Consider the following 21,757-nt stretch of genomic DNA (forward strand, 5'->3'; position numbering starts at 1 on the left):
TTCAGGGTTTACTTAATAATACGAATAATGCTGGAGAGCGATGTGAACATGCGTACCGCTGGACCCTATTGAGTGTTGATAGAGGAGACGACGAGAAGCTAAATAACACTCCTCACGCGAGACTCCGACCACAATAAGCTAGTCCATGCGAGACTCTCGCGAGAGGAGTGCCAATGCCAACATTCAGAGAAGACATACAATCAACTACAGAGAGAAAACTCTCTCTCTCTCTCTCTCTCTCTCTCTCTCTCTCTCTCTTTCTCTCGCTCTCTCTTTTTCCCTCTCTCTCCCCCTCCTCTCCCATTCTCTCCCCCTCCCCCCCTCCCCCCCCCCCCCTCTCTCTCTCTCTCTCTCTCTGACAACTGTTGTTTTACTATCCCTGTTCTCACATAGACACTAGTCAGCCCAAAGTGCCTATATATATACATGTATATATTTACAAATATATACACAAATGTATATATATAAATACATATATATACATACATGTATATGCATATACTTAGGTATATATATATGCACACCACTGTTTAGTTTAAGCCTTGTTGAATACTTGACCCTGTTGGTCAATAACAGTATACTATAATATAGTATATATAACATAATTGGTGGTTTATTCCTTACATATACTATTGAACCTGTAGTAGTTTATATATAATTGTATGAGTATTAAACCTGTTGTAGTAGTAATATCAGCACGTCTGGTGTTTTTCTAACAGAATAATTATATATGCACAACAGATGCTGTAGGAGGGCTGCAACAAGGCTGATATAGTAACAAGGGAGAGAGAGGGAGAGAGGAGAGGAGAGGAGAGAGGAGGAGATGAGAGGAGAGGAGAGGAGAGAGGAGGGGAGAGGAGAGGAGAGGAGAGAGGAGGGGAGAGGAGAGAGGAGAGGAGGAGAGAGGATAGGGGGAGAGAGGAGAGAGAGGAGAGGAGAGGAGAGAGGAGAGGAAAGGAGAGGAGAGGAGAGAGGAGAGGAGGAGAGAGGATAGGGGGAGAGAGGAGAGGATAGGAGAGGAGAGAGGAGGGGAGAGGAGAGAGGAGGAGAGGAGAGAGGAGGGGAGGAGAGGAGATGAGAGGAGAGAGGAGGGGAGAGGAGAGAGGAGAGGAGAGGAGGAGGAGGAGAGAGGAGGGCAGGAGAGGAGAGAGAGAAGAGGAGGGGAGAGGAGAGAGGAGAGGAGGAGGAGGAGAGGAGAGGAGAGAGAGGAGGAGAGGAGAGAGGAGGGGAGGAGAGGAGATGAGAGGAGAGAGGAGGGGAGAGGAGAGAGGAGAGGAGAGGAGGAGGAGGAGAGGAGAGGAGCGAGGAGGGGAGAGAGGAGAGGAGAGAGGAGAGAGAGGAGGAGAGAGGATAGGGGGAGAGAGGAGAGAGGGGGAGAGAAGAGAGAGAAGAGAGGAGAGAGGAGAGAGGAGGGGAGGAGGCGGTGCCATTAAGATTTGTTAATCAAGGAGAGTGCCTGTAGACCGACCTTCCCTTCTTTCCCAGGGCACACACACACACACACACACACACACACACGCACGCACGCACTCACGCACACACACACACATACACACACAGTGTGTGAGTGCAATAACTAAGCACACATCCTCCTCTCCCTCCCTCTTGGTTTTAGAGTGCTGGCCTCTGCCAAATGACATCACCAGATGCACAGACAGACAGACAGACAGACAGACAGACAGACAGACAGACAGACAGACAGACAGACAGACAGATAAATGCCTCGAATGGTACTCGCTCAGGCACTGATCGCTGATTAATAATTGTGCCATCACTTTTCTGTTATTTCTGTAAGATGGAGACAGACAGAAAGACCGACAAGCAGGCAGACAGAAGAATAGAGAGACAGACACACAGGCAGAGAGACATAAGGACACTGGGGGGAGGGGGGGTCTGTGAAAGACCGAGGTGTCCAGTACTCAGATTGTACGGAAACGTTTCTACAACCCGACACAAATTACGACACAAAGTCAAAATAATAAAAAAGTATTTCAAAGTTCTTAAGAAGGAGTAACATTGGGCCAACTGTTTTATTAGGCCTCCATGAAGCATGCAGCAGCATATTATCAGAAAGCTGTGGTGTCTATTATAAGAAACAAGGTACTGTCCCCAATAAGCTCTCTGTTCCTCAGCCCACTGGTTATACTGGGAGCCCACTGGTTATACTGGGAGCCCAATGATAACAGTGCTATGCTGGAGCCTCAACGTACTACCTCTCTCCAAGTACTTCTGACATGATTGACAAGAGGTTAGAACACGCCCTCTGGGCTGCGCCTTCCTCCTCCCTTCCGCTGGACGGCGGGCCGTGACAGCGACCTCTAGAGGTACGGAGTGGGAACACGGCACAGCACTAGCTGGGCTAGCTGCTAGCTTTAGTTAATATATGGCAGCAAAAAATGACGTCTTTCACTTAATATTCTGATCGATATTTGACTTTCTTTGTATTACTGTTCTTTTTTTTCAAATCAATAATTGTACACATAACACCTTTAATAAATACTGGCTGAATATAAAAGGAAAAGCTACAGGCAGATGCAAATACAAGAAATATATAGAGATTTCTGACGAGCATAAAAGACAATCGGAACACAGAGTCGGGACTAATTCAAAGGTCTCGTTCTCTTGGACCGATAACAAAAATACAAATGGAGAATGAGCCACCAAAAGGGCAAAAACCTCTGCATCGTAGTAATATAATAGGAACTTGGACTGCTAAGGATGTGGAAAGTCCAATGCTTCAACTCTAACAAGGAAAGAGAGCAGAAAACGGCAGAATGAAGTTTAAAACTTTTATTCAATGAAGAAATATGTGTGTGTGTGTGTGTGTGTGTGTGTGTGTGTGTGTGTGTGTGTGTGTGTGTGTGTGTGTGTGTGTGTGTGTGTGTGTGTGTGTGTGTGTGTGTGTGTGTGTGTGCACTTGTGTGGGTGTATGTGTGTGCAGACAGCCAGTCACATTCATTGCCTCCAATTGGTGTTCCTCTGGTTCTCTCTGGTTCTCTACTCTGGTTATCCCCTCTGGTTCTCTTGGTGTTCCTCTGGTTCTCTGCTGTGGTTCTCTTGGTGTTCCTCTGGTTCCCTTGGTGTACCTCTGGCTCTCTGCTCTGGTTCTCTTGGTGTTTGTCTGGTTCTCTGCTGTGGTTCTCTGCTCCTTCTCACCCTTAGTCAGCAGAATGGAGAATGGACGTCTTCTAGGATTAATGAGGCCTGGAGGTGATATATCACCGTTCCTCTGGGACCAGCATCAATAGAGCCTTAAATACTCCACCTGTAAACAGCCTCTCTCTCTCTCTCTCTCTCTCTCTCTCTCTCTCTCTCTCTCTCTCTCTCTCTCTCTCTCTCTCTCTCTAATATAATGGATTCCATTTAGAAAATATCTAATCAACCCTCTCAAATACTAGCATAAATACACACCCACACACAAAATATGTACAGCAAATTAGCTTATTATTTTGTCGATCTGGCAGAACAAGAGAGAGAGCGAGACAGACACACGGACACAAAGATACGTGGACCTAAGAGACAGACAGACAGATATACGTTGACCTGAGAAATAGACAGACAGACAGACAGACAGACAGAGCCCTGAGCAGGCAGAAACAGGGGGTCGAGCGCTGCAGGGTAATCTGTAAATGGCCAGGCTGAGTGCTGCTGATCCGGCCTATTACCTAAGTGCTACTGCAGCCTCTCCACTGATTGGACGCACAAATCAATCTCCCCCCCTCCTCCCTCCCTCCTCCGTCTCACCAGATGCTGGGTAATGTCTTTTCTTCTTAAGGGAGTCCGTAGTGATGTCCGTAGTGATGGCTGTGCTAGTGTTTCTACATGGGCTGCTTAGAACGTTAAATGGAAAGAATGAATGGACTGCATCAGAATAATGCATTGCACTAAGGATGACTCTTAGATAGTCACTATAGTGTGCCGTCACTGCAGTGTTCTAGAACCTAGTAACCCATGCTGTCCCCACAGTAACCAATATGCTGTGGTTAGCAAAACGACTCAACAGCTAAAGTAGTTGGATATCCAGCAGCTGGCTGCAGAACCTCCTCAAGGGCAGCTGGTGTCCTTGGGGCAGGTTCTGGTGCATTAAGAGACCCCCCCCACCAAGACCCCCTCACCTAACCCTAACTCTAGCTCTGGCCCTCACCTAACCCTAGCCAGGCTGACCTTTTACGGGGCAACAGAGGAAGTCGTTATCCTGACTCCCTGTGAACATGGCAGCCCTCGCTCAGTGTGTTCATTGTGGCGCTGCGGCCAGGCGTGATGAGAGCGCCTGACAGCCTCTTTATCCTCTCTTAACAGCAGCTCTCCGTGGCCCAGCGGGGCCAGCGCTTGAGTGGGACAGGATGAACGCGTCGTATGAAGAAAAAACTCATGGCTCAGAAAACCCTTTTAATATTATAATTTAACCCTTTTTTCGTCCCCAACGAGGTGACCACCGAGGGGACGAGCGTGGAGATGCACCACGAGGCTCTGAGCGAGGCCTCTCCATCAAAGACATTTGCCGCAGATACGTGGCAGGAGGGAGCCAAAGGGACCCCTCCCGCTGCCGCCTTCGACACACCGCTGAGCCCCCCCTCCCCTTTGAAGGGACCCTGACCCAGGTGACCCTGACCCAGGCGAGCCAACCTGGTCCTCTTGAGGTGACCCTGACCCAGGTGACCCTGACCCAGGTGACCCTGACCCAGGCGAGCCAACCTGGTCCTCTTGAGGTGACCCTGACCCAGGTGACCCTGACCCAGGTGACCCTGACCCAGGCGAGCCAACCTGGTCCTCTTGAGGTGACCCTGACCCAGGTGTGATGACGTGGTCCCCCTCTGCAGGTCATCATCTTGAACCACCCGGGGGAGATCCACGCAGGCTATGCCCCGGGGCTGGACTGCCACACCGCGCACATCGCCTGCAAGTTCAGCGAGCTGAAGGAGAAGACCGATCGCCGCTCGGGGAAGAAGATCGAGGGCAACCCCAAGATGATCAAGAGTGGAGACGCCGGCTTAGTGACCATGGTCCCCAGCAAGCCCATTTGTGTCGAGTCCTACAATGATTACGCCCCCCTAGGTACGTCCCTCGAACCTCCTGGTCCCTCTAGACCCCCCTGGTCCCTCTAGACCCTCCTGGTCCCTCTAGACCCCCCTGGTCCCTCTAGACCCTCCTGGTCCCTCTAGACCCCCCTGGTCCCTCTAGACCCCCCTGGTCCCTCTAGACCCCCCTGGTCCCTCTAGACCCCCCTGGTCCCTCTAGACCCCCCTGGTCCCTCTAGACCCTCCTGGTCCCTCGAACCTCCTGGTCCCTCTAGACCCTCCTGGTCCCTCTAGACCCCCCTGGTCCCTCTAGACCCTCCTGGTCCCTCTAGACCCTCCTGGTCCCTCTAGACCCCCCTGGTCCCTCTAGACCCCCCTGGTCCCCCTAGACCCCCCTGGTCCCTCTAGACCCCCCTGGTCCCTCTAGACCCTCCTGGTCCCTCTAGACCCTCCTGGTCCCCCTAGACCCTAAGATCAGTAACTCTTCCATGTGAAGGGCGTTGTACCAGGTCTGATCTGTGATTGGTTCCATGTGAAGGGGGTTGTACCAGCGTCTTATCTTTGATTGGTTCCATGTGAAGGGGGTTGTACCAGGTCTGATCTGTGATTGGTTCCATGTGAAGGGGGTTGTACCAGCGTCTTATCTTTGATTGGTTCCATGTGAAGGGGGTTGTACCAGCGTCTTATCTTTGATTGGTTCCATGTGATTCGTTCCCTGCAGGGCGCTACGCCGTGCGGGACATGAAGCAGACTGTGGCCGTGGGCGTCATCAAGTCGGTGAATAAGAAGGCTCCAGGAGGAGGGAAGGTCACCAAGGCCGCCGCCAAGGCTAACAAGTCCTGAGCTCCGGCTCGTCCATAAAGCTCTTTGAGGTGGTGGATATGAGGTGGTGGGGTTTAATGTGACGCCCCAACAACCACTCCTTAGAGACTAGCGCCATCTAGTGCCCACGCCGGTCATCAGCCTGTACTGAGAATAAATGGTTCTAACCTCAGAGTGGTGTCACTGTTCATACTGAGGAGTGGGTTCTGATCTCAGAGTGGGTTCTGACCTCAGAGTGGTGTCACTGTTCATACTGAGGAGTGGGTTCTGATCTCAGAGTGGGTTCTGATCTAAGAGTGGGTTCTGACCTCAGAGTGGGTTCTAACCTCAGAGTGGGTTCTGACCTCAGAGTGGGTTCTGATCTCAGAGTGGGTTCTAACCTCAGAGTGGGTTCTGATCTCAGAGTGGGTTCTGATCTCAGAGTGGGTTCTAACCTCAGAGTGGGTTCTGATGTAACCTACAGCACCATTAAAATAATTTATCTAAAACAGTTACAATAAGGCAACCAAATTAAAAACATCTAAATCAACATTAAACACACAGTTCAAACTGACATTTCATTACTTTATTTTCTTTCGGTCAAATGTTACACTAAGTAAAATAATATTTTACAGTAATTGAACTTAGACAGTAAAAATGAGTTTGAGGTAATTACAAAATTGTTACTTTGTACAAAGTAAAAGATACACAGAATAGATTCTGATCTCCCTGTAACACTTGTGTGTTGGGCCCCTCTACCGATGACTGCTATTTGGATAGAAAAGGGTCCCTTTCAAGAGTGGAAAGAGTACTTCAATAGTACTGAGCTCTGGGCCAGGCAGTCTCGGTAATCCTCATCAATGATGGCTCGTTAGCAATAAACATGGCTAACTACTAGACGAGTTACGGAGCCCTGTAACCGGTCAGAGCAGAACCGGACTGAGCCAGAGATCCTGAGGACAAACCGAGGGGTGCGTGAGATCAAAGTCCCCTGTAGATCTTGGAGAACCCTTTTATATCTATGAACCATAACTATAAACCATAGCTGAGGTCTGTGTGGGGGCTAATTTCATGAAGGCTGTTCTAGCGGACTGAACCAGAGATTGTATAAAAATACTCTTGGGAATTTGGGAAGGAGGCGAATTACAATCTCTCTGACTCCAGTCCACCAGGGGGCGCCCCTTTGAGGTGCTCGTGTACAGTATGCAGGTAATACCCAGAAAATAGACATTATTATTCCCCCATTACAAATGGAAATGATACGATTTCCCAAATTTCTACAGTAACCACACACACACACACAGACACACACACACACACACACACAGCAAGAGGAATAAGGAAATCAGTAGAAAATCACAAATACTTTTAAATAAAATGTATATAATCCAATATAGTCCAAAATATGTATTAGCATTTTTAAAACAATTACATCCAAATATAAAACATAAATTACAAAATGGTAATCTTTCTTCACCCTGCAAATAACTATCTGACCCTCATGTTAGAATCAGAAGATAGACCTGGATTCATGTGAAGATTCAGATTGAACTGAATCATCAGATTAAACTGATGATCTGATTCTCACATTATCCTGAAGGACAATCTATTTTTTTCCCTTATAGTGAAAGACGGGAACATTTGTAATTTAATTACATAAGTCCTTCAAAAGGTCTAATTAAGTACTAATTAAATTAGAGCAGTCACCAACCAACTCACTGGAGTTTCATTATTTTTTCTACCTTCTATGCTTATATATATATATAAAATGGTGTTTCTGAAGAATCTAATTGTTAACCAGGTTATTTTGAGCTCCACATCTCATCGCCAGACGTTCATCATTTAAAGAGAATGATTCAGTTTGTGAACAAATCGATTTAGCGAAATATAAATATAACCAATAAAAGTTAAGTCCAACAGTAAACTTTAACTTTCTTTTTACTCAACAAAAAAAACATTCCCTGAACACTATTAGAAGCAAAACATCCCATAATATTCCTCTAATTTAGACATAGCAGTACACAAGCAGTCAGTCACACACACTGAAAGAGCTCGGCACACAAGCAGTCAGTCACACACACACACACACACACACACACACACAGGGCTCTGATTGGCCAGACGATGCCCTCCCATAAGGCGGTACTCTGTTGAGTTAAAAGTGAAGGCTGAGAGTCTTTGCATAATAATCTCCATCGTCAGGTATAATGAGCTGATCAAATACCAATATCAGGTTATCCACAAATATAGGCTATATACATTTTATTTTAGGATTGTGTTTGTATGAAATGCCATTTGTGTAAATAATAAATATGTCCTACTGAAATTGAAAACAGTAATTATATGACAGTTTATCCACAGTTAAACTGTGTTGATTTAGATTCTACTGAGACTTTTATTCTGGTTACACTTTCTAAACTATTTGATCTCATTGAAGACTTTAATTCTTACCATCTAAACATATCGATTGAGATATTTTTGATCGTTGTTTGTCAGTAAAGCCAGCATTAAATGAAGAATTAAAAACAGATCTTTAAGATCTTTAATCTTTAAGACCTGGTCAGTTGGTTTTTGAGGTGAGAGGGTAAGAAACACCTGGAGGACCCAACACCTCTCATGGAGAACATCCAACCCCTCTGTGGAGCATCCAACACCATCAGGGCCCCTGGTGATCAGGGCCCCTGGTGACCATCGTGATCAGGGACCATGGTGATCAGGGGCCATCGTGATCAGGGCCCCTCGTGACCATCGTGATCAGGGCCCCTGGTGATCAGGGACCATCGTGATCAGGGCCCCTGGTGATCAGGGCCCATGGTGATCAGGGCCCCTGGTGACCATGGTGATCAGGGCCCCTGGTGATCAGGGCCCATGGTGATCAGGGGCCCTGGTGATCAGGGCCCATGGTGATCAGGGCCCATGGTGATCAGGGGCCATCGTGACCATCGTGATCAGGGCCCCTGGTGATCAGGGCCCCTGGTAACCAGGGCCCCTGGTGATCAGGGCCCCTGGTGATCAGGGGCCCTGGTGATCAGGGGCCATCGTGACCATCGTGATCAGGGCCCCTGGTGATCAGGGCCCATGGTGATCAGGGCCGCTCGTGATCAGGGACCATCGTGATCACGTGACCATCCTGATCAGGGACCATCGTGACCATCGTGATCAGGGACCATCGTGATCAGGGCCCCTCGTGATCAGGGACCATCGTGATCAGGGCCCATCGTGATCAGGGGCCATCGTGATCAGGGCCCCTCGTGATCAGGGACCATCGTGATCAGGGACCATCGTGATCAGGGACCATCGTGATCAGGGACCATCGTGATCACGTGACCATCGTAATCAGGGACCATCGTGATCAGGGACCATCGTGATCAGGGACCATCGTGATCAGGGCCCCTCGTGATCAGGGACCATCGTGATCAGGGACCATCGTGATCAGGGACCATCGTGATCACGTGACCATCGTGATCAGGGACCATAGTGATCACGTGACCATCGTAATCAGGGACCATCGTGATCAGGGACCATCGTGATCAGGGCCCCTCGTGATCAGGGACCATCGTGATCAGGGACCATCGTGATCAGGGACCATCGTGATCACGTGACCATCGTGATCAGGGACCATCGTGATCACGTGACCATCGTGACCATCGTGACTCCATCATATTAAGCATAAAAATATATATTTTTAATAAACTCCAAACAAACACTGCTACTATTGTAAAAAATATAAAGATGAAAATATATTTAATGATGTTATTCCAAGTTTAAATTTTTTTACATTTATATACATATCTATTTTTCAGCCGATTACTTATTTCCTAATTTCATTTTTAATATTGACCCAAATGGCATTCTGCGTGTGTGCATGTGTGTGCGTGTGTGCATGTGTGTGTGTGTGTGCATGTGTGTGCGTGTGTGCATGTGTGTGCGTGTGTAAGGAGTGCAGGGCAGAAGGGGCGGGGCCTAGGCCTAGGGGTGGAGGCGGGGCCAGAAAGGGTGGAGGCAGGGCCCAGAAGGGGTGGAGGCGGGGCCTAGAAGGGGGTGTGCAGGTGGGTGAACTGCTGGGTGGTGGGGGCCGGGCCGGGCAGGGGGGGGGTGTTCAGGGAGGAGGAGGTCATGTGGGCGGAGGGAGGGGAGGGGCTCAGCTCCTCCAGCTTCCTCAGGTACTCGTCCCTCAACACCAGGAGCTCCTTGTAGCGCTGCTCCACCGGACTCTGCTGCTGCAGCACCAGGAGTTCAGACATACATCATCAATATAGAATATATACAATATATAATACGATAATATAGGACTTATAACTCCTGTTAGGGAGGGTCAGGGTGAGGGTCAGGGTCAGGGTGAGGGTCAGGGTGAGGGTCAGGGTGAGGGTCAGGGTCAGGGTGAGGGTCAGGGTCAGGGTGAGGGTCAGGGTGAGGGTCAGGGTGAGGGTCAGGGTCAGGGTCAGGGTGAGGGTCAGGGTGAGGGTCAGGGTGAGGGTCAGGGTCAGGGTCAGGGTGAGGGTCAGGGTCAGGGTCAGGGTGAGGGTCAGGGTCAGGGTCAGGGTGAGGGTCAGGGTGAGGGTCAGGGTCAGGGTGAGGGTCAGGGTGAGGGTCAGGGTCAGGGTCAGGGTGAGGGTCAGGGTCAGGGTCAGGGTGAGGGTCAGGGTGAGGGTGAGGGTCAGGGTGAGGGTCAGGTTGAGGGTCAAGGTCAGGGTGAGGGTCAGGGTGAGGGTCAGGGTCAGGGTCAGGGTCAGGGTGAGGGTCAGGGTGAGGGTCAGGGTCAGGGTGAGGGTCAGGGTCAGGGTCAGGGTCAGGGTCAGGGTGAGGGTCAGGGTCAGGGTGAGGGTCAGGGTGAGGGTCAGGGTCAGGGTGAGGGTCAGGGTCAGGGTCAGGGTGAGGGTGAGGGTCAGGGTGAGGGTGAGGGTCAGGGTGAGGGTGAGGGTCAGGGTGAGGGTCAGGGTGAGGGTGAGGGTCAGGGTGAGGGTCAGGGTGAGGGTCAGAGTCAGGGTGAGGGTCAGGGTGAGGGTCAGGGTGAGGGTGAGGGTCAGGGTGAGGGTCAGGGTGAGGGTCAGGGTGAGGGTCAGAGTCAGGGTGAGGGTCAGGGTCAGGGTCAGGGTCAGGGTCAGGGTCAGGGTGAGGGTCAGGGTCAGGGTGAGGGTCAGGGTGAGGGTCAGGGTCAGGGTGAGGGTCAGGGTCAGGGTCAGGGTGAGGGTGAGGGTCAGGGTCAGGGTGAGGGTCAGGGTGAGGGTCAGGGTCAGGGTGAGGGTCAGGGTGAGGGTCAGGGTGAGGGTCAGGGTCAGGGTGAGGGTCAGGGTGAGGGTCAGGGTCAGGGTGAGGGTGAGGGTCAGGGTCAGGGTGAGGGTCAGTGTCAGGGTGAGGGTCAGGGTGAGGGTCAGGGTGAGGGTCAGGGTCAGGGTCAGGGTCAGGGTGAGGGTCAGGGTGAGGGTCAGGGTGAGGGTCAGGGTGAGGGTCAGGGTGAGGGTGAGGGTCAGGGTGAGGGTCAGGGTCAGGGTGAGGGTGAGGGTCAGGGTCAGGGTGAGGGTCAGGGTGAGGGTCAGTGTCAGGGTGAGGGTCAGGGTCAGGGTGAGGGTCAGGGTCAGGGTGAGGGTCAGGGTGAGGGTCAGGGTGAGGGTGAGGGTCAGGGTCAGGGTGAGGGTCAGTGTCAGGGTGAGGGTCAGGGTGAGGGTGAGGGTCAGGGTGAGGGTCAGGGTGAGGGTGAGGGTCAGGGTGAGGGTCAGGGTGAGGGTGAGGGTCAGTGTCAGGGTGAGGGTCAGGGTCAGGGTGAGGGTCAGGGTGAGGGTCAGGGTCAGGGTGAGGGTCAGGGTCAGGGTGAGGGTCAGGGTCAGGGTGAGGGTCAGGGTGAGGGTGAGGGTCAGGGTGAGGGTCAGGGTGAGGGTGAGGGTCAGTGTCAGGGTGAGGGTCAGGGTCAGGGTGAGGGTCAGGGTGAGGGTCAGGGTCAGGGTGAGGGTCAGGGTCAGGGTGAGGGTCAGTGTCAGGGTGAGGGTCAGGGTGAGGGTGAGGGTCAGGGTGAGGGTCAGGGTGAGGGTCAGGGTGAGGGTGAGGGTCAGGGTGAGGGTCAGGGTCAGGGTGAGGGTCAGGGTGAGGGTCAGGGTCAGGGTGAGGGTCAGGGTCAGGGTGAGGGTCAGGGTGAGGGTCAGGGTGAGGGTCAGGGTGAGGGTCAGGGTCAGGGTCAGGGTGAGGGTCAGGGTGAGGGTCAGGGTGAGGGTCAGGGTCAGGGTGAGGGTGAGGGTCAGGGTCAGGGTGAGGGTCAGGGTGAGGGTCAGGGTCAGGGTGAGGGTCAGTGTCAGGGTGAGGGTCAGGGTGAGGGTCAGGGTGAGGGTCAGGGTCAGGGTGAGGGTGAGGGTCAGGGTGAGGGTCAGTGTCAGGGTGAGGGTCAGGGTCAGGGTGAGGGTCAGGGTCAGGGTGAGGGTCAGGGTCAGGGTCAGGGTCAGGGTGAGGGTGAGGGTCAGGGTGAGGGTGAGGGTCAGAGTCAGGGTGAGGGTCAGGGTGAGGGTCAGGTGTACCTGCTGGCGGATGCGGGGGTTCCAGCGGATGTAGTAGGACACCCAGAGCTCCAGGTGGCGCATGCTGGCCACGGGGTAGAGCACACGGCCTGACTCGGGCGTGTAGAAGGGGTTCAGGTAGCGGCTGCTGCTGCTGTGGACGTACGACCACAGAGACACCGTCTTGGAGCGCACCTCCTGCAGCACCAGAGGAGGAGATCAGGGAGGGCCATGACGACCACTCAACACACACACTGGTACCATGACGACCACTCAACACACACACTGGTACCATGACGACCACTCAACACACACACTGGTACCATGACGACCACTCAACACACACACTGGTACCATGACGACCACTCAACACACACACTGGTACCATGACGACCACTCAACACACACACTGGTACCATGACGACCACTCAACACACACACTGGTACCATGACGACCACTCAACACACACACTGGTACCATGACGACCACTCAACACACACACTGGTACCATGACGACCACTCAACACACACACTGGTACCATGACGACCACTCAACACAAACTGGCCCCATGACTCCTGACGGGGTACCTAGGCTGAGCGGGGGTACCTACGTTGAGCGGGGGGTACCTAGGGGGTACCTAGGCTGAGCGGGGGTACCTAGGGGGTACCTAGGGGGTACCTAGGCTGAGCGGGGGTACCTAGGGGGTACCTAGGGGGTACCTAGGCTGAGCGGGGGGTACCTAGGGGGTACCTAGGGGGTACCTAGGGGGTACCTAGGCTGAGCGGGGGTACCTAGGGGGTACCTAGGGGGTACCTACGTTGAGCGGGGGGTACCTAGGGGGTACCTAGGGGGTACCTACGTTGAGCGGGGGGTACCTAGGGGGTACCTAGGGGGTACCTAGGGGTACCTACGTTGAGTTCCCGCAGGCTCTCACAGTTGAACAGGAAGGTCCCAAAGCGACAGCTGTAGAGGTGCTCCAGGATGGTGGCCAACAGCTGCTGGTTGAACTCGAAGGCTGTGGGGAACTGGAGAGGAGGAGGACTAGAGGAGCCGTCTGCTGTTCCAGCATTCATTCAACACTTTACCATACCAACACTAACATTAAAACGAACAGGAACCAACAGGACTACCTGTTTGGTCATCTGCCACACGCAGTCGATGAACTGGACGAAGATGGGCGACCGGTCCTGATCCGCATGGTTCTTGTCTCCGTGACCTATTCTCTGTAGAGCAGGACCAGAAGGCAGATCTAGGATATACATCTAGAATACAGCTCCTAGAATACACATCTAGAATACAGCCTCTAGAATACACATCTAGAATACAGCTCCTAGAATACACATCTAGAATACAGCCTCTAGAATACACATCTAGAATACAGCTCCTAGAATACACATCTAGAATACAGCTCCTAGAATACACATCTAGAATACAGCTCCTAGAATACACATCTAGAATACAGCTCCTAGAATACACATCTAGAATACAGCTCCTAGAATACACATCTAGAATACAGCCTCTGGAATATACATCAAGAATAGAGCTATTAAATATGTCCCATTACTGCCATACATTAATATAAACGGATTCAGATATGATATACTTACTGAGGCAAACTTGTGGCCAAAACTTAGCCATTCCTTCTCAATCAGTACCTTAACACATTAAAATAAGAAGATAAAGGTTTAATCAAATGACACTGACACACACACACACACACACACACACACACCTGATATTCAGCAGGCCAAAGAAGGCCCAGATACCAAGAGCTTCTGATGGCTACAGCGCCCCCTGGGTGCCAGGGGACAAAGCTCTTTAGACCTCCGGACTTCCTGCTTCAATTGACATTCATCAGGGGTTCAGGTTTGGAGTCTTTCAATTGAGCGTTTTGGCCCCATTCACTTTTCATTATATTCATCATTATATTTCATATTTTAACATATTTCATATTTTAACATATTTCATTATAACATTGTTGCCAATGTATTAGCTCATTTGGTGAGCAGAGTTTGACGAACCTCGAATCCCCTGAGAGTGCGGTAGTGGCTGTCCAACATGAGCATGGCCAGGGAGCTGAGCTGGGCGGTGCGGTCCCAGCCATCGCTGCAGTGCAGCACCACGGACTTCCCCCCCGACACCTTGTCTGCTACACGGATGGCTCCCGCTAACACCAGCTGAGGGAGACAGTCAGGCTTCAGCCTCATGACAATGTGAGCTCTACTCAATGGAGGCCTACCAGAGCCTTGAAGTCAGACCACGTGATGTGAGCTCTACTCAATGGAGGCCTACCAGAGCCTTGAAGTCAGACCGAGTGATGTGAGCACTACTCAATAGACCTACCAGAGCCTTGAAGTCAGACCACGTGATTTGAGCTCTACTCAATGGAGGCCTTCCAGAGCCTTGAAGTCAGACCACGTGATGTGAGCTCTACTCAATGGAGGCCTACCAGAGCCTTGAAGTCAGACCGAGTGATTTGAGCTCTACTCAATGGAGGCCTTCCAGAGCCTTGAAGTCAGACCATGTGATGTGAGCTCTACTCAATGGAGGCCTACCAGAGCCTTGAAGTCAGACCGAGTGATTTGCGCTCTACTCAATGGAGGCCTTCCAGAGCCTTGAAGTCAGACCACGTGATGTGAGCTCTACTCAATGGAGGCCTTCCAGAGCCTTGAAGTCAGACCGAGTGATGTGAGCTCTACTCAATGGAGGCCTACCAGAGCCTCGAAGTCAAACCGAGTGATGTGAGCTCTACTTAGGGCTCACATCATGTGAGCTCTACTTAAAGCTCTGGTAGGACTTCAAGGACCTACCACAGACTTGAAGTCACAGAACAAGACTTAAGTTCTCTCTAGAATTGATGATGAGCTCCAGGTGTAAGGAGGTGCTCACCTTGATGAGCTCCAGGTGTAAGGAGGTGCTCACCTTGATGTGCTCCAGGTGTAAGGAGGTGCTCACCTTGATGAGCTCCAGGTGTAAGGAGGTGCTCACCTTGAGGTGCTCCAGGTGTAAGTAGGTGCTCACCTTGATGAGCTCCAGGTGTAAGGAGGTGCTCACCTTGATGTGCTCCAGGTGTAAGGAGGTGCTCACCTTGATGTGCTCCAGGTGTAAGGAGGTGCTCACCTTGATGAGCTCCAGGTGTAAGGAGGTGCTCACCTTGATGAGCTCCAGGTGTAAGGAGGTGCTCACCTTGATGAGCTCCAGGTGTAAGGAGGTGCTCACCTTGATGAGCTCCAGGTGTAAGGAGGTGCTCACCTTGATGTGCTCCAGCCAGTGGGTGGACTCCAGGCTGGACAGCCAGTGGGACTCCTCCACCGTGGGGTACACAATGTCCCGGAGTTTCTTCAGAGACTCCCGCATCACATGGATGTTGTGGATGTCCAGGAAGATGAGTTCTGCATTCTGGTATTCATCTCCCTCATAGCCTCCCCCTGTAGCCTGGAGACCATGGAGATAGAACCACATTTTAGAGGAACCTGGAGACAGAACCACACTTTAGAGGGGCCTGGCGACAGAACCACACTTTAGAGGAGCCTGGAGACAGAACCACACTTTAGAGGAGCCTGGAGACAGAACCACACTTTAGAGGAGCCTGGAGACAGAACCACACTTTAGAGGAGCCTGGAGACAGAACCACACTTTAGAGGAGCCTGGAGACAGAACCACACTTTAGAGGAGCCTGGAGACAGAACCACACTTTAGAGGAGCCTGGAGACAGAACCACACTTTAGAGGAGCCTGGAGACAGAACCACACTTTAGAGGAGCCTGGAGACAGAACCACACTGATGTGTTGGTACAAAGGAGACTTCATGACCTCTTCTAGCAGGCATCGCGCTGAGTCCTGACCTGGTTAGCTGGACCCTGTTCTAGAAGGTCTCTGGAGTCCTGACCTGGTTAGCTGGACCCTGTTCTAGAGGGTCCTGACCTGGTTAGCTGGACCCTGTTCTAGAAGGTCTCTGGAGTCCTGACCTGGTTAGCTGGACCCTGTTCTAGAAGGTCTCTGGAGTCCTGACCTGGTTAGCTGGACCCTGTTCTAGAGGGTCCTGACCTGGTTGTCTGGACTCTGTTCTAGAAGGTCTCTGGAGTCCTGACCTGGTTAGCTGGACCCTGTTCTAGAAGGTCTCTGGAGTCCTGACCTGGTTAGCTGGACCCTGTTCTAGAAGGTCTCTGGTGTCCTGACCTGGTTAGCTGGACCCTGTTCTAGAAGGTCTCTGGAGTCCTGACCTTGATGGCTGGACCCTGTTCTAGAAGGTCTCTGGAGTCCTGACCTGGTTAGCTGGACCCTGCACTAGAAGGTCTCTGGAGTCCTGACTTGGTTAGCTGGACCCTGTTCTAGAAGGTCTCTGGAGTCCTGACCTGGTTAGCTGGACCCTGTTCTAGAAGGTCTCTGGAGTCCTGACCTGGTTAGCTGGACCCTGTTCTAGAAGGTCTCTGGAGTCCTGACCTGGTTAGCTGGACCCTGTTCTAGAAGGTCTCTGGAGTCCTGACCTGGTTAGCTGGACCCTGTTCTAGAAGGTCTCTGGAGTCCTGACCTGGTTAGCTGGACCCTGTTCTAGAAGGTCTCTGGAGTCCTGACCTGGTTAGCTGGACCCTGTTCTAGAAGGTCTCTGGAGTCCTGACCTGGTTAGCTGGACCCTGTTCTAGAAGGTCTCTGGAGTCCTGACCTGGTTAGCTGGACCCTGTTCTAGAAGGTCTCTGGAGTCCTGACCTGGTTAGCTGGACCCTGTTCTAGAAGGTCTCTGGAGTCCTGACCTGGTTAGCTGGACCCTGTTCTAGAAGGTCTCTGGAGTCCTGACCTGGTTAGCTGGACCCTGTTCTAGAAGGTCTCTGGAGTCCTGACCTGGTTAGCTGGACCCTGTTCTAGAAGGTCTCTGGAGTCCTGACCTGGTTAGCTGGACCCTGTTCTAGAAGGTCTCTGGAGTCCTGACCTGGTTAGCTGGACCCTGTTCTAGAAGGTCTCTGGAGTCCTGACCTGGTTAGCTGGACCCTGTTCTAGAAGGTCTCTGGAGTCCTGACCTTGTTGGCCACAGCATTGACACTGGGCCGAGCATCGAAGATGGTGAGCTTGGGCGTGCCGTTAGCCTCGCGCAGGAGCTCCAGGTAGCGCTCGTCGTCCTTATTCCTCTTGCCTGACATGCCCACCAGAGGTTGGCTGCAGCGGGTGATGGCGGCCTGGTTGTCCCTCTGGATCCACGACAGCACCTGGGGACACACAGCGCTAGATTATCAGCAGCTAGCTGGAGGCTAACAGGGGGAACACAGCGCTAGAGCAGCAGCTAGCTGAAGGCTAACTAGGGACCACTCACCGGGATGCGGCCCCTGGACCTGAAGGTAGCCACCCTCCTCAGGTCCTCCTCGCTGGCCCGGAACGGCACGGCCAGGATGGTGGGGTAGGTGTCACACAGCTCGTAGTTCTTGTTGATGAAGGTAATTCGCCACCTTTCATTAGGCAGGCCCTGGGGGGGGGGGGGGCAGACGCATCAGTCAGAAGTGGCACCACATGGTGTCAGTCACATGGTGTCAGTCACATGGTGTCAGTCACATGGTGTCAGTCACATGGTGCCACATGATGTTCTACTAGGAAGGAGACGAGAGGTTCTGCTAGGAAGGAGATGAGAGGTTCTGCTAGGAAGGAGATGAGAGGTTCTGCTAGGAAGGAGACGAGAGGTTCTGCTAGGAAGGAGACGAGAGGTTCTGCTAGGAAGGAGACGAGAGGTTCTGGTCCGTGTTCAGGTGTTCCACTCACCTGGCGTCTGAACTCTTCTAAGGGTTTGTAGATGCTCCAGCCGTTCTCCTCGTACTTCTCCTGGCTCAGGTAGGAGAACAGCGGCTGGTTCAGAGGATCACAGAGAAAAACAGTTGAAACAATATTATAACAATTAGAAACATTAACAAAAGTGTCATCAGTGGTCATGGAGATTAACCAGCTAATAATTAACAGTTGAGGGCTTATGTCCTGGTCTTAGATATAAGATCTATGACAACTCATCACAGTGAGGTGGGTCGTTGGGGTCTGGACCCAACAAGTGTTCCTTCAACCAGAGGAGAACGTCCATCCCTCAGTCCTACTTTACTTTACTTTAGTCACACGCCTTACTTTACTTTACTTTAGTCACACGCCTTACTTTACTATACTTTAGTCACACGCCTTACTTTACTATACTTTAGTCACACACCTTACTTTACTTTACTCACACGCCTTACTTGACTTTACTATAGTCGCACGCCTTACTTTACTATACTTTAGTCCCACACCTTACTTTACTTTACTCACACGCCTTACTTTACTTTAGTCACACGCCTTACTTTACTTTACTATAGTCACACGCCTTACTTTACTTTAGTCGCACGCCTTACTTTACTATACTTTAGTCACACGCCTTACTTTACTTTACTTTAGTCACACGCCTTACTTTACTTTAGTCACACGCCTTACTTTACTTTAGTCACACGCCTTACTTTACTTTAGTCACACGCCTTACTTTACTTTACTTTAGTCACACGCCTTACTTTACTATACTTTAGTCACACGCCTTACTTTACTTTAGTCACACGCCTTACTTTACTATACTTTAGTCACACGCCTTACTTTACTATACTTTAGTCACACACCTTACTTTACTTTAGTCACATGCCTTACTTTACTTTAGTCACACGCCTTACTTTACTTTACTTTAGTCACACGGCTTACTTTACTTTAGTCACACGGCTTACTTTACTTTAGTCACACGGCTTACTTTACTTTAATCACGCGCCTTACTTTACTTTAATCACACCCCTTACTTTACTTTAATCACACGCCTTACTTTACTTTAGTCACACGCCTTACTTTACTTTAGTCACACGCCTTACTTTACTTTAGTCACACTCCTTACTTTACTATACTTTAGTCACACGCCTTACTTTACTTTAGTCACACGCCTTACTTTACTATACTTTAGTCACACGCCTTACTTTACTTTAGTCACACGCCTTACTTTACTTTAGTCACACGCCTTACTTTACTTTAGTCACACGGCTTACTTTACTTTAATCACACGCTTTACTTTACTTTAATCACATGCCTTACTTTACTTTAGTCACACGCCTTACTTTACTTTAATCACACGCGTGTTTCCTGAAGGTAAAAAGGGGCCTACCTGATTGTAACATAGATAGGTAACATGTCCTACCTGAAGGTAACATGTGTCCTACCTGAAGGTAACATGTGTCCTACCTGAAGGTAACATAGATAGGTAACATGTCCTACCTGAAGGTAACATGTGTCCTACCTGAAGGTAACATGTGTCCTACCTGAAGGTAACATAAATAGGTAACATGTGTCCTACCTGAAGGTAACATGTGTCCTACCTGAAGGTAACATAGATAGGTAACATGTCCTACCTGAAGGTAACATAGATAGGTAACATGTCCTACCTGGCCATGTGACAGAGGGAAGGCGTATTTTGACAGGATCTCGAAGATATCTCGTCGACTGTGTCCTTCTTGTTTCAGGGCGAACCGGAGGCTCCTCATGTCCTGAGAAGGATTCATCAAGTGGTTAAAGTCACGTCCTGAGGAGGGTTCACCAAGTGGTTAAAGTCACGTCCTGAGGAGGGTTCACCAAGTGGTTAAAGTCACATCCTGAGGAGGGTTCACCAAGTGGTTAAAGTCACGTCCTGAGGAGGGTTCACCAAGTGGTTAAAGTCACGTCCTGAGGAGGGTTCACCAAGTGGTTAAAGTCACGTCCTGAGGAGGGTTCACCAAGTGGTTAAAGCCACGTCCTGAGGAGGGTTCACCAAGTGGTTAAAGTCACGTCCTGAGGAGGATTCACCAAGTGGTCAAAGTCAGCGCCATGCGACTATCAGCTCCATTCAGGGGACCAACAAACTGATCAGGAGGTCTTAGTGTCGCAGGACACAGCATCTAAATGGACTCGTTACGGACTACTTCCTGGCCATCCTCCTGAGTGGTGAAGCACCGTTCGGCAGAAGTCCCTCAAGACTCACCGGTCTAGAAGGTTCTCCTTAATGCTCTGAGCATCCCCCTTAAAAGGTGCTGTAGGTACGATTCCAGAGCTGATATTTAATAGTAAAGGTGATGTAGGTAACAGCATGAGGCTGGAGGCCCTGTCAGACCTTAGAGCTTTATATCACAGCATGAGGCTCTGTCAGACCTTAGAGCTTTATATCACAGCGTGAGGCCCTGTCAGACCTTAGAGCTTTATATCACAGCATGAGGCCCTGTCAGACCTTAGAGATTTATATCACAGCATGAGGCCCTGTCAGACCTTAGAGCTTTATATCACAGCATGAGGCCCTGTCAGACCTTAGAGCTTTATATCACAGCAGCATGAGGCTGGAGGCCCTGTCAGACCTTAGAGCTTTATATCACAGCATGAGGCCCTGTCAGACCTTAGAGCTTTATATCACAGCAGCATGAGGCTGGAGGCTTTGTACCTTGCAGGTGATGTCCAGACCGTATGAGTTCTCTCCTCTGCTGGAGGCTCCGCCCATCTTCTCCACCCGACTGATGACCCCCAGCGGGACGTCCAAGGTCAACGCCACCTCCTACACACATACACAAACACACACACACACACACATAGATAAGTGAATTAATTTGTTTTGGTCCTGATGTCCCTACAGGTCAATCCCCTGAACCAGCACAGGGTCTTGTGTTGCGTGGCGCTGAACTTTTGACTTAGCATAGCTACGAGGGTGAGTCCGTAACTTACTGCCTCTGTGCTCTTGAAGAAGAGTCTGTAGTTGGTGATGAAGACCTTTCCTTTCAGAGCACCGCTGAAGGGACAGATGTAGATGAGGTCCTTGTCTGAAGGGAAAAGCGGTAGGATGAGGAAGATTTGATCATTGTTAAGAATTAATTCCTCAGCACTTTATGATTGCTCTGTGATGATCTCAGGTCTTGTTTTTAATATAATGAGCGAACCAAACAATACAGTCATGCCCCGAACCGTTCCAGCGAATGGAAGGATCCTGATCCTCTACTCAAACCGTTAGAACCCTGCTCTCTCCACTGGCTGGAGCATAATGGGATGTGCACAGGGGTAGACGGAGGGAAATGGAACCGGTAGTAAGTTCATATAGGGCGACCTCTGAAAGAAGATCTAACGTGGGTCAGGTGTACTTACCGGTGACTCTCTCTTCACCTGGCAATAAGGCCACGTCTGCCAAGAGATCCATCTTTAAGACTGTACACAGAGAGGAAATACATGAGAAAACCACACCCCTGGAACATATGTTGAGATACTAATATTTTGGGCCAATTAACTGTCTCTTTGTTATATCAATATGCTGTCATTGTTAAGTACTTTGGATTGATTAAATGATGAAATGACGAGCGAACCACCTCTAGATATCACTAACCCTAATATCTCCTTAGAGAAACATAATAGCGTTGTGTTTCTCTAGCGTCTTACTTTGTCAACTCCGTCAATTAAAATCTGTCAACGTCAGC

At 50.7% G+C, this 21,757-nt stretch overlaps 1 protein-coding gene across 2 annotated transcripts in view; it reads right to left on the reverse strand.

Annotated features, from left to right (window-relative positions):
* Positions 1 to 6,390: 6,390 nt before the first annotated feature.
* Positions 6,391 to 21,757, reverse strand: part of mtm1 (myotubularin 1) — a 19,733-nt gene continuing 4,366 nt past the window's right edge. The window contains exons 2-15 of one of the 2 annotated variants that reach the window (XM_079757937.1): positions 21,432 to 21,491; positions 21,018 to 21,112; positions 20,740 to 20,850; positions 19,718 to 19,819; positions 18,048 to 18,131; positions 17,608 to 17,757; positions 17,318 to 17,503; positions 15,556 to 15,738; positions 14,325 to 14,480; positions 13,911 to 13,958; positions 13,434 to 13,526; positions 13,215 to 13,328; positions 12,323 to 12,499; positions 6,391 to 10,036 (exon numbers count right to left, since the gene is read on the reverse strand). In XM_079757937.1, coding sequence (XP_079614063.1) covers positions 9,851 to 10,036; positions 12,323 to 12,499; positions 13,215 to 13,328; positions 13,434 to 13,526; positions 13,911 to 13,958; positions 14,325 to 14,480; positions 15,556 to 15,738; positions 17,318 to 17,503; positions 17,608 to 17,757; positions 18,048 to 18,131; positions 19,718 to 19,819; positions 20,740 to 20,850; positions 21,018 to 21,112; positions 21,432 to 21,483 — 1,737 coding nt within the window. In that variant the 5' untranslated portion in view covers positions 21,484 to 21,491 and the 3' untranslated portion in view covers positions 6,391 to 9,850. Of the gene's footprint in view, positions 10,040 to 12,322; positions 12,500 to 13,214; positions 13,329 to 13,433; positions 13,527 to 13,910; positions 13,959 to 14,324; positions 14,481 to 15,555; positions 15,739 to 17,317; positions 17,504 to 17,607; positions 17,758 to 18,047; positions 18,132 to 19,717; positions 19,820 to 20,739; positions 20,851 to 21,017; positions 21,113 to 21,431; positions 21,492 to 21,757 lie in introns of both variants that reach the window. The other variant, XM_079757936.1, reaches the window with a different exon arrangement.

Source organism: Pollachius pollachius (genome assembly GCF_949987615.1).
Source record: "Pollachius pollachius genome assembly, chromosome: 20".
NCBI classification, from domain to species: domain Eukaryota; kingdom Metazoa; phylum Chordata; class Actinopteri; order Gadiformes; family Gadidae; genus Pollachius; species Pollachius pollachius.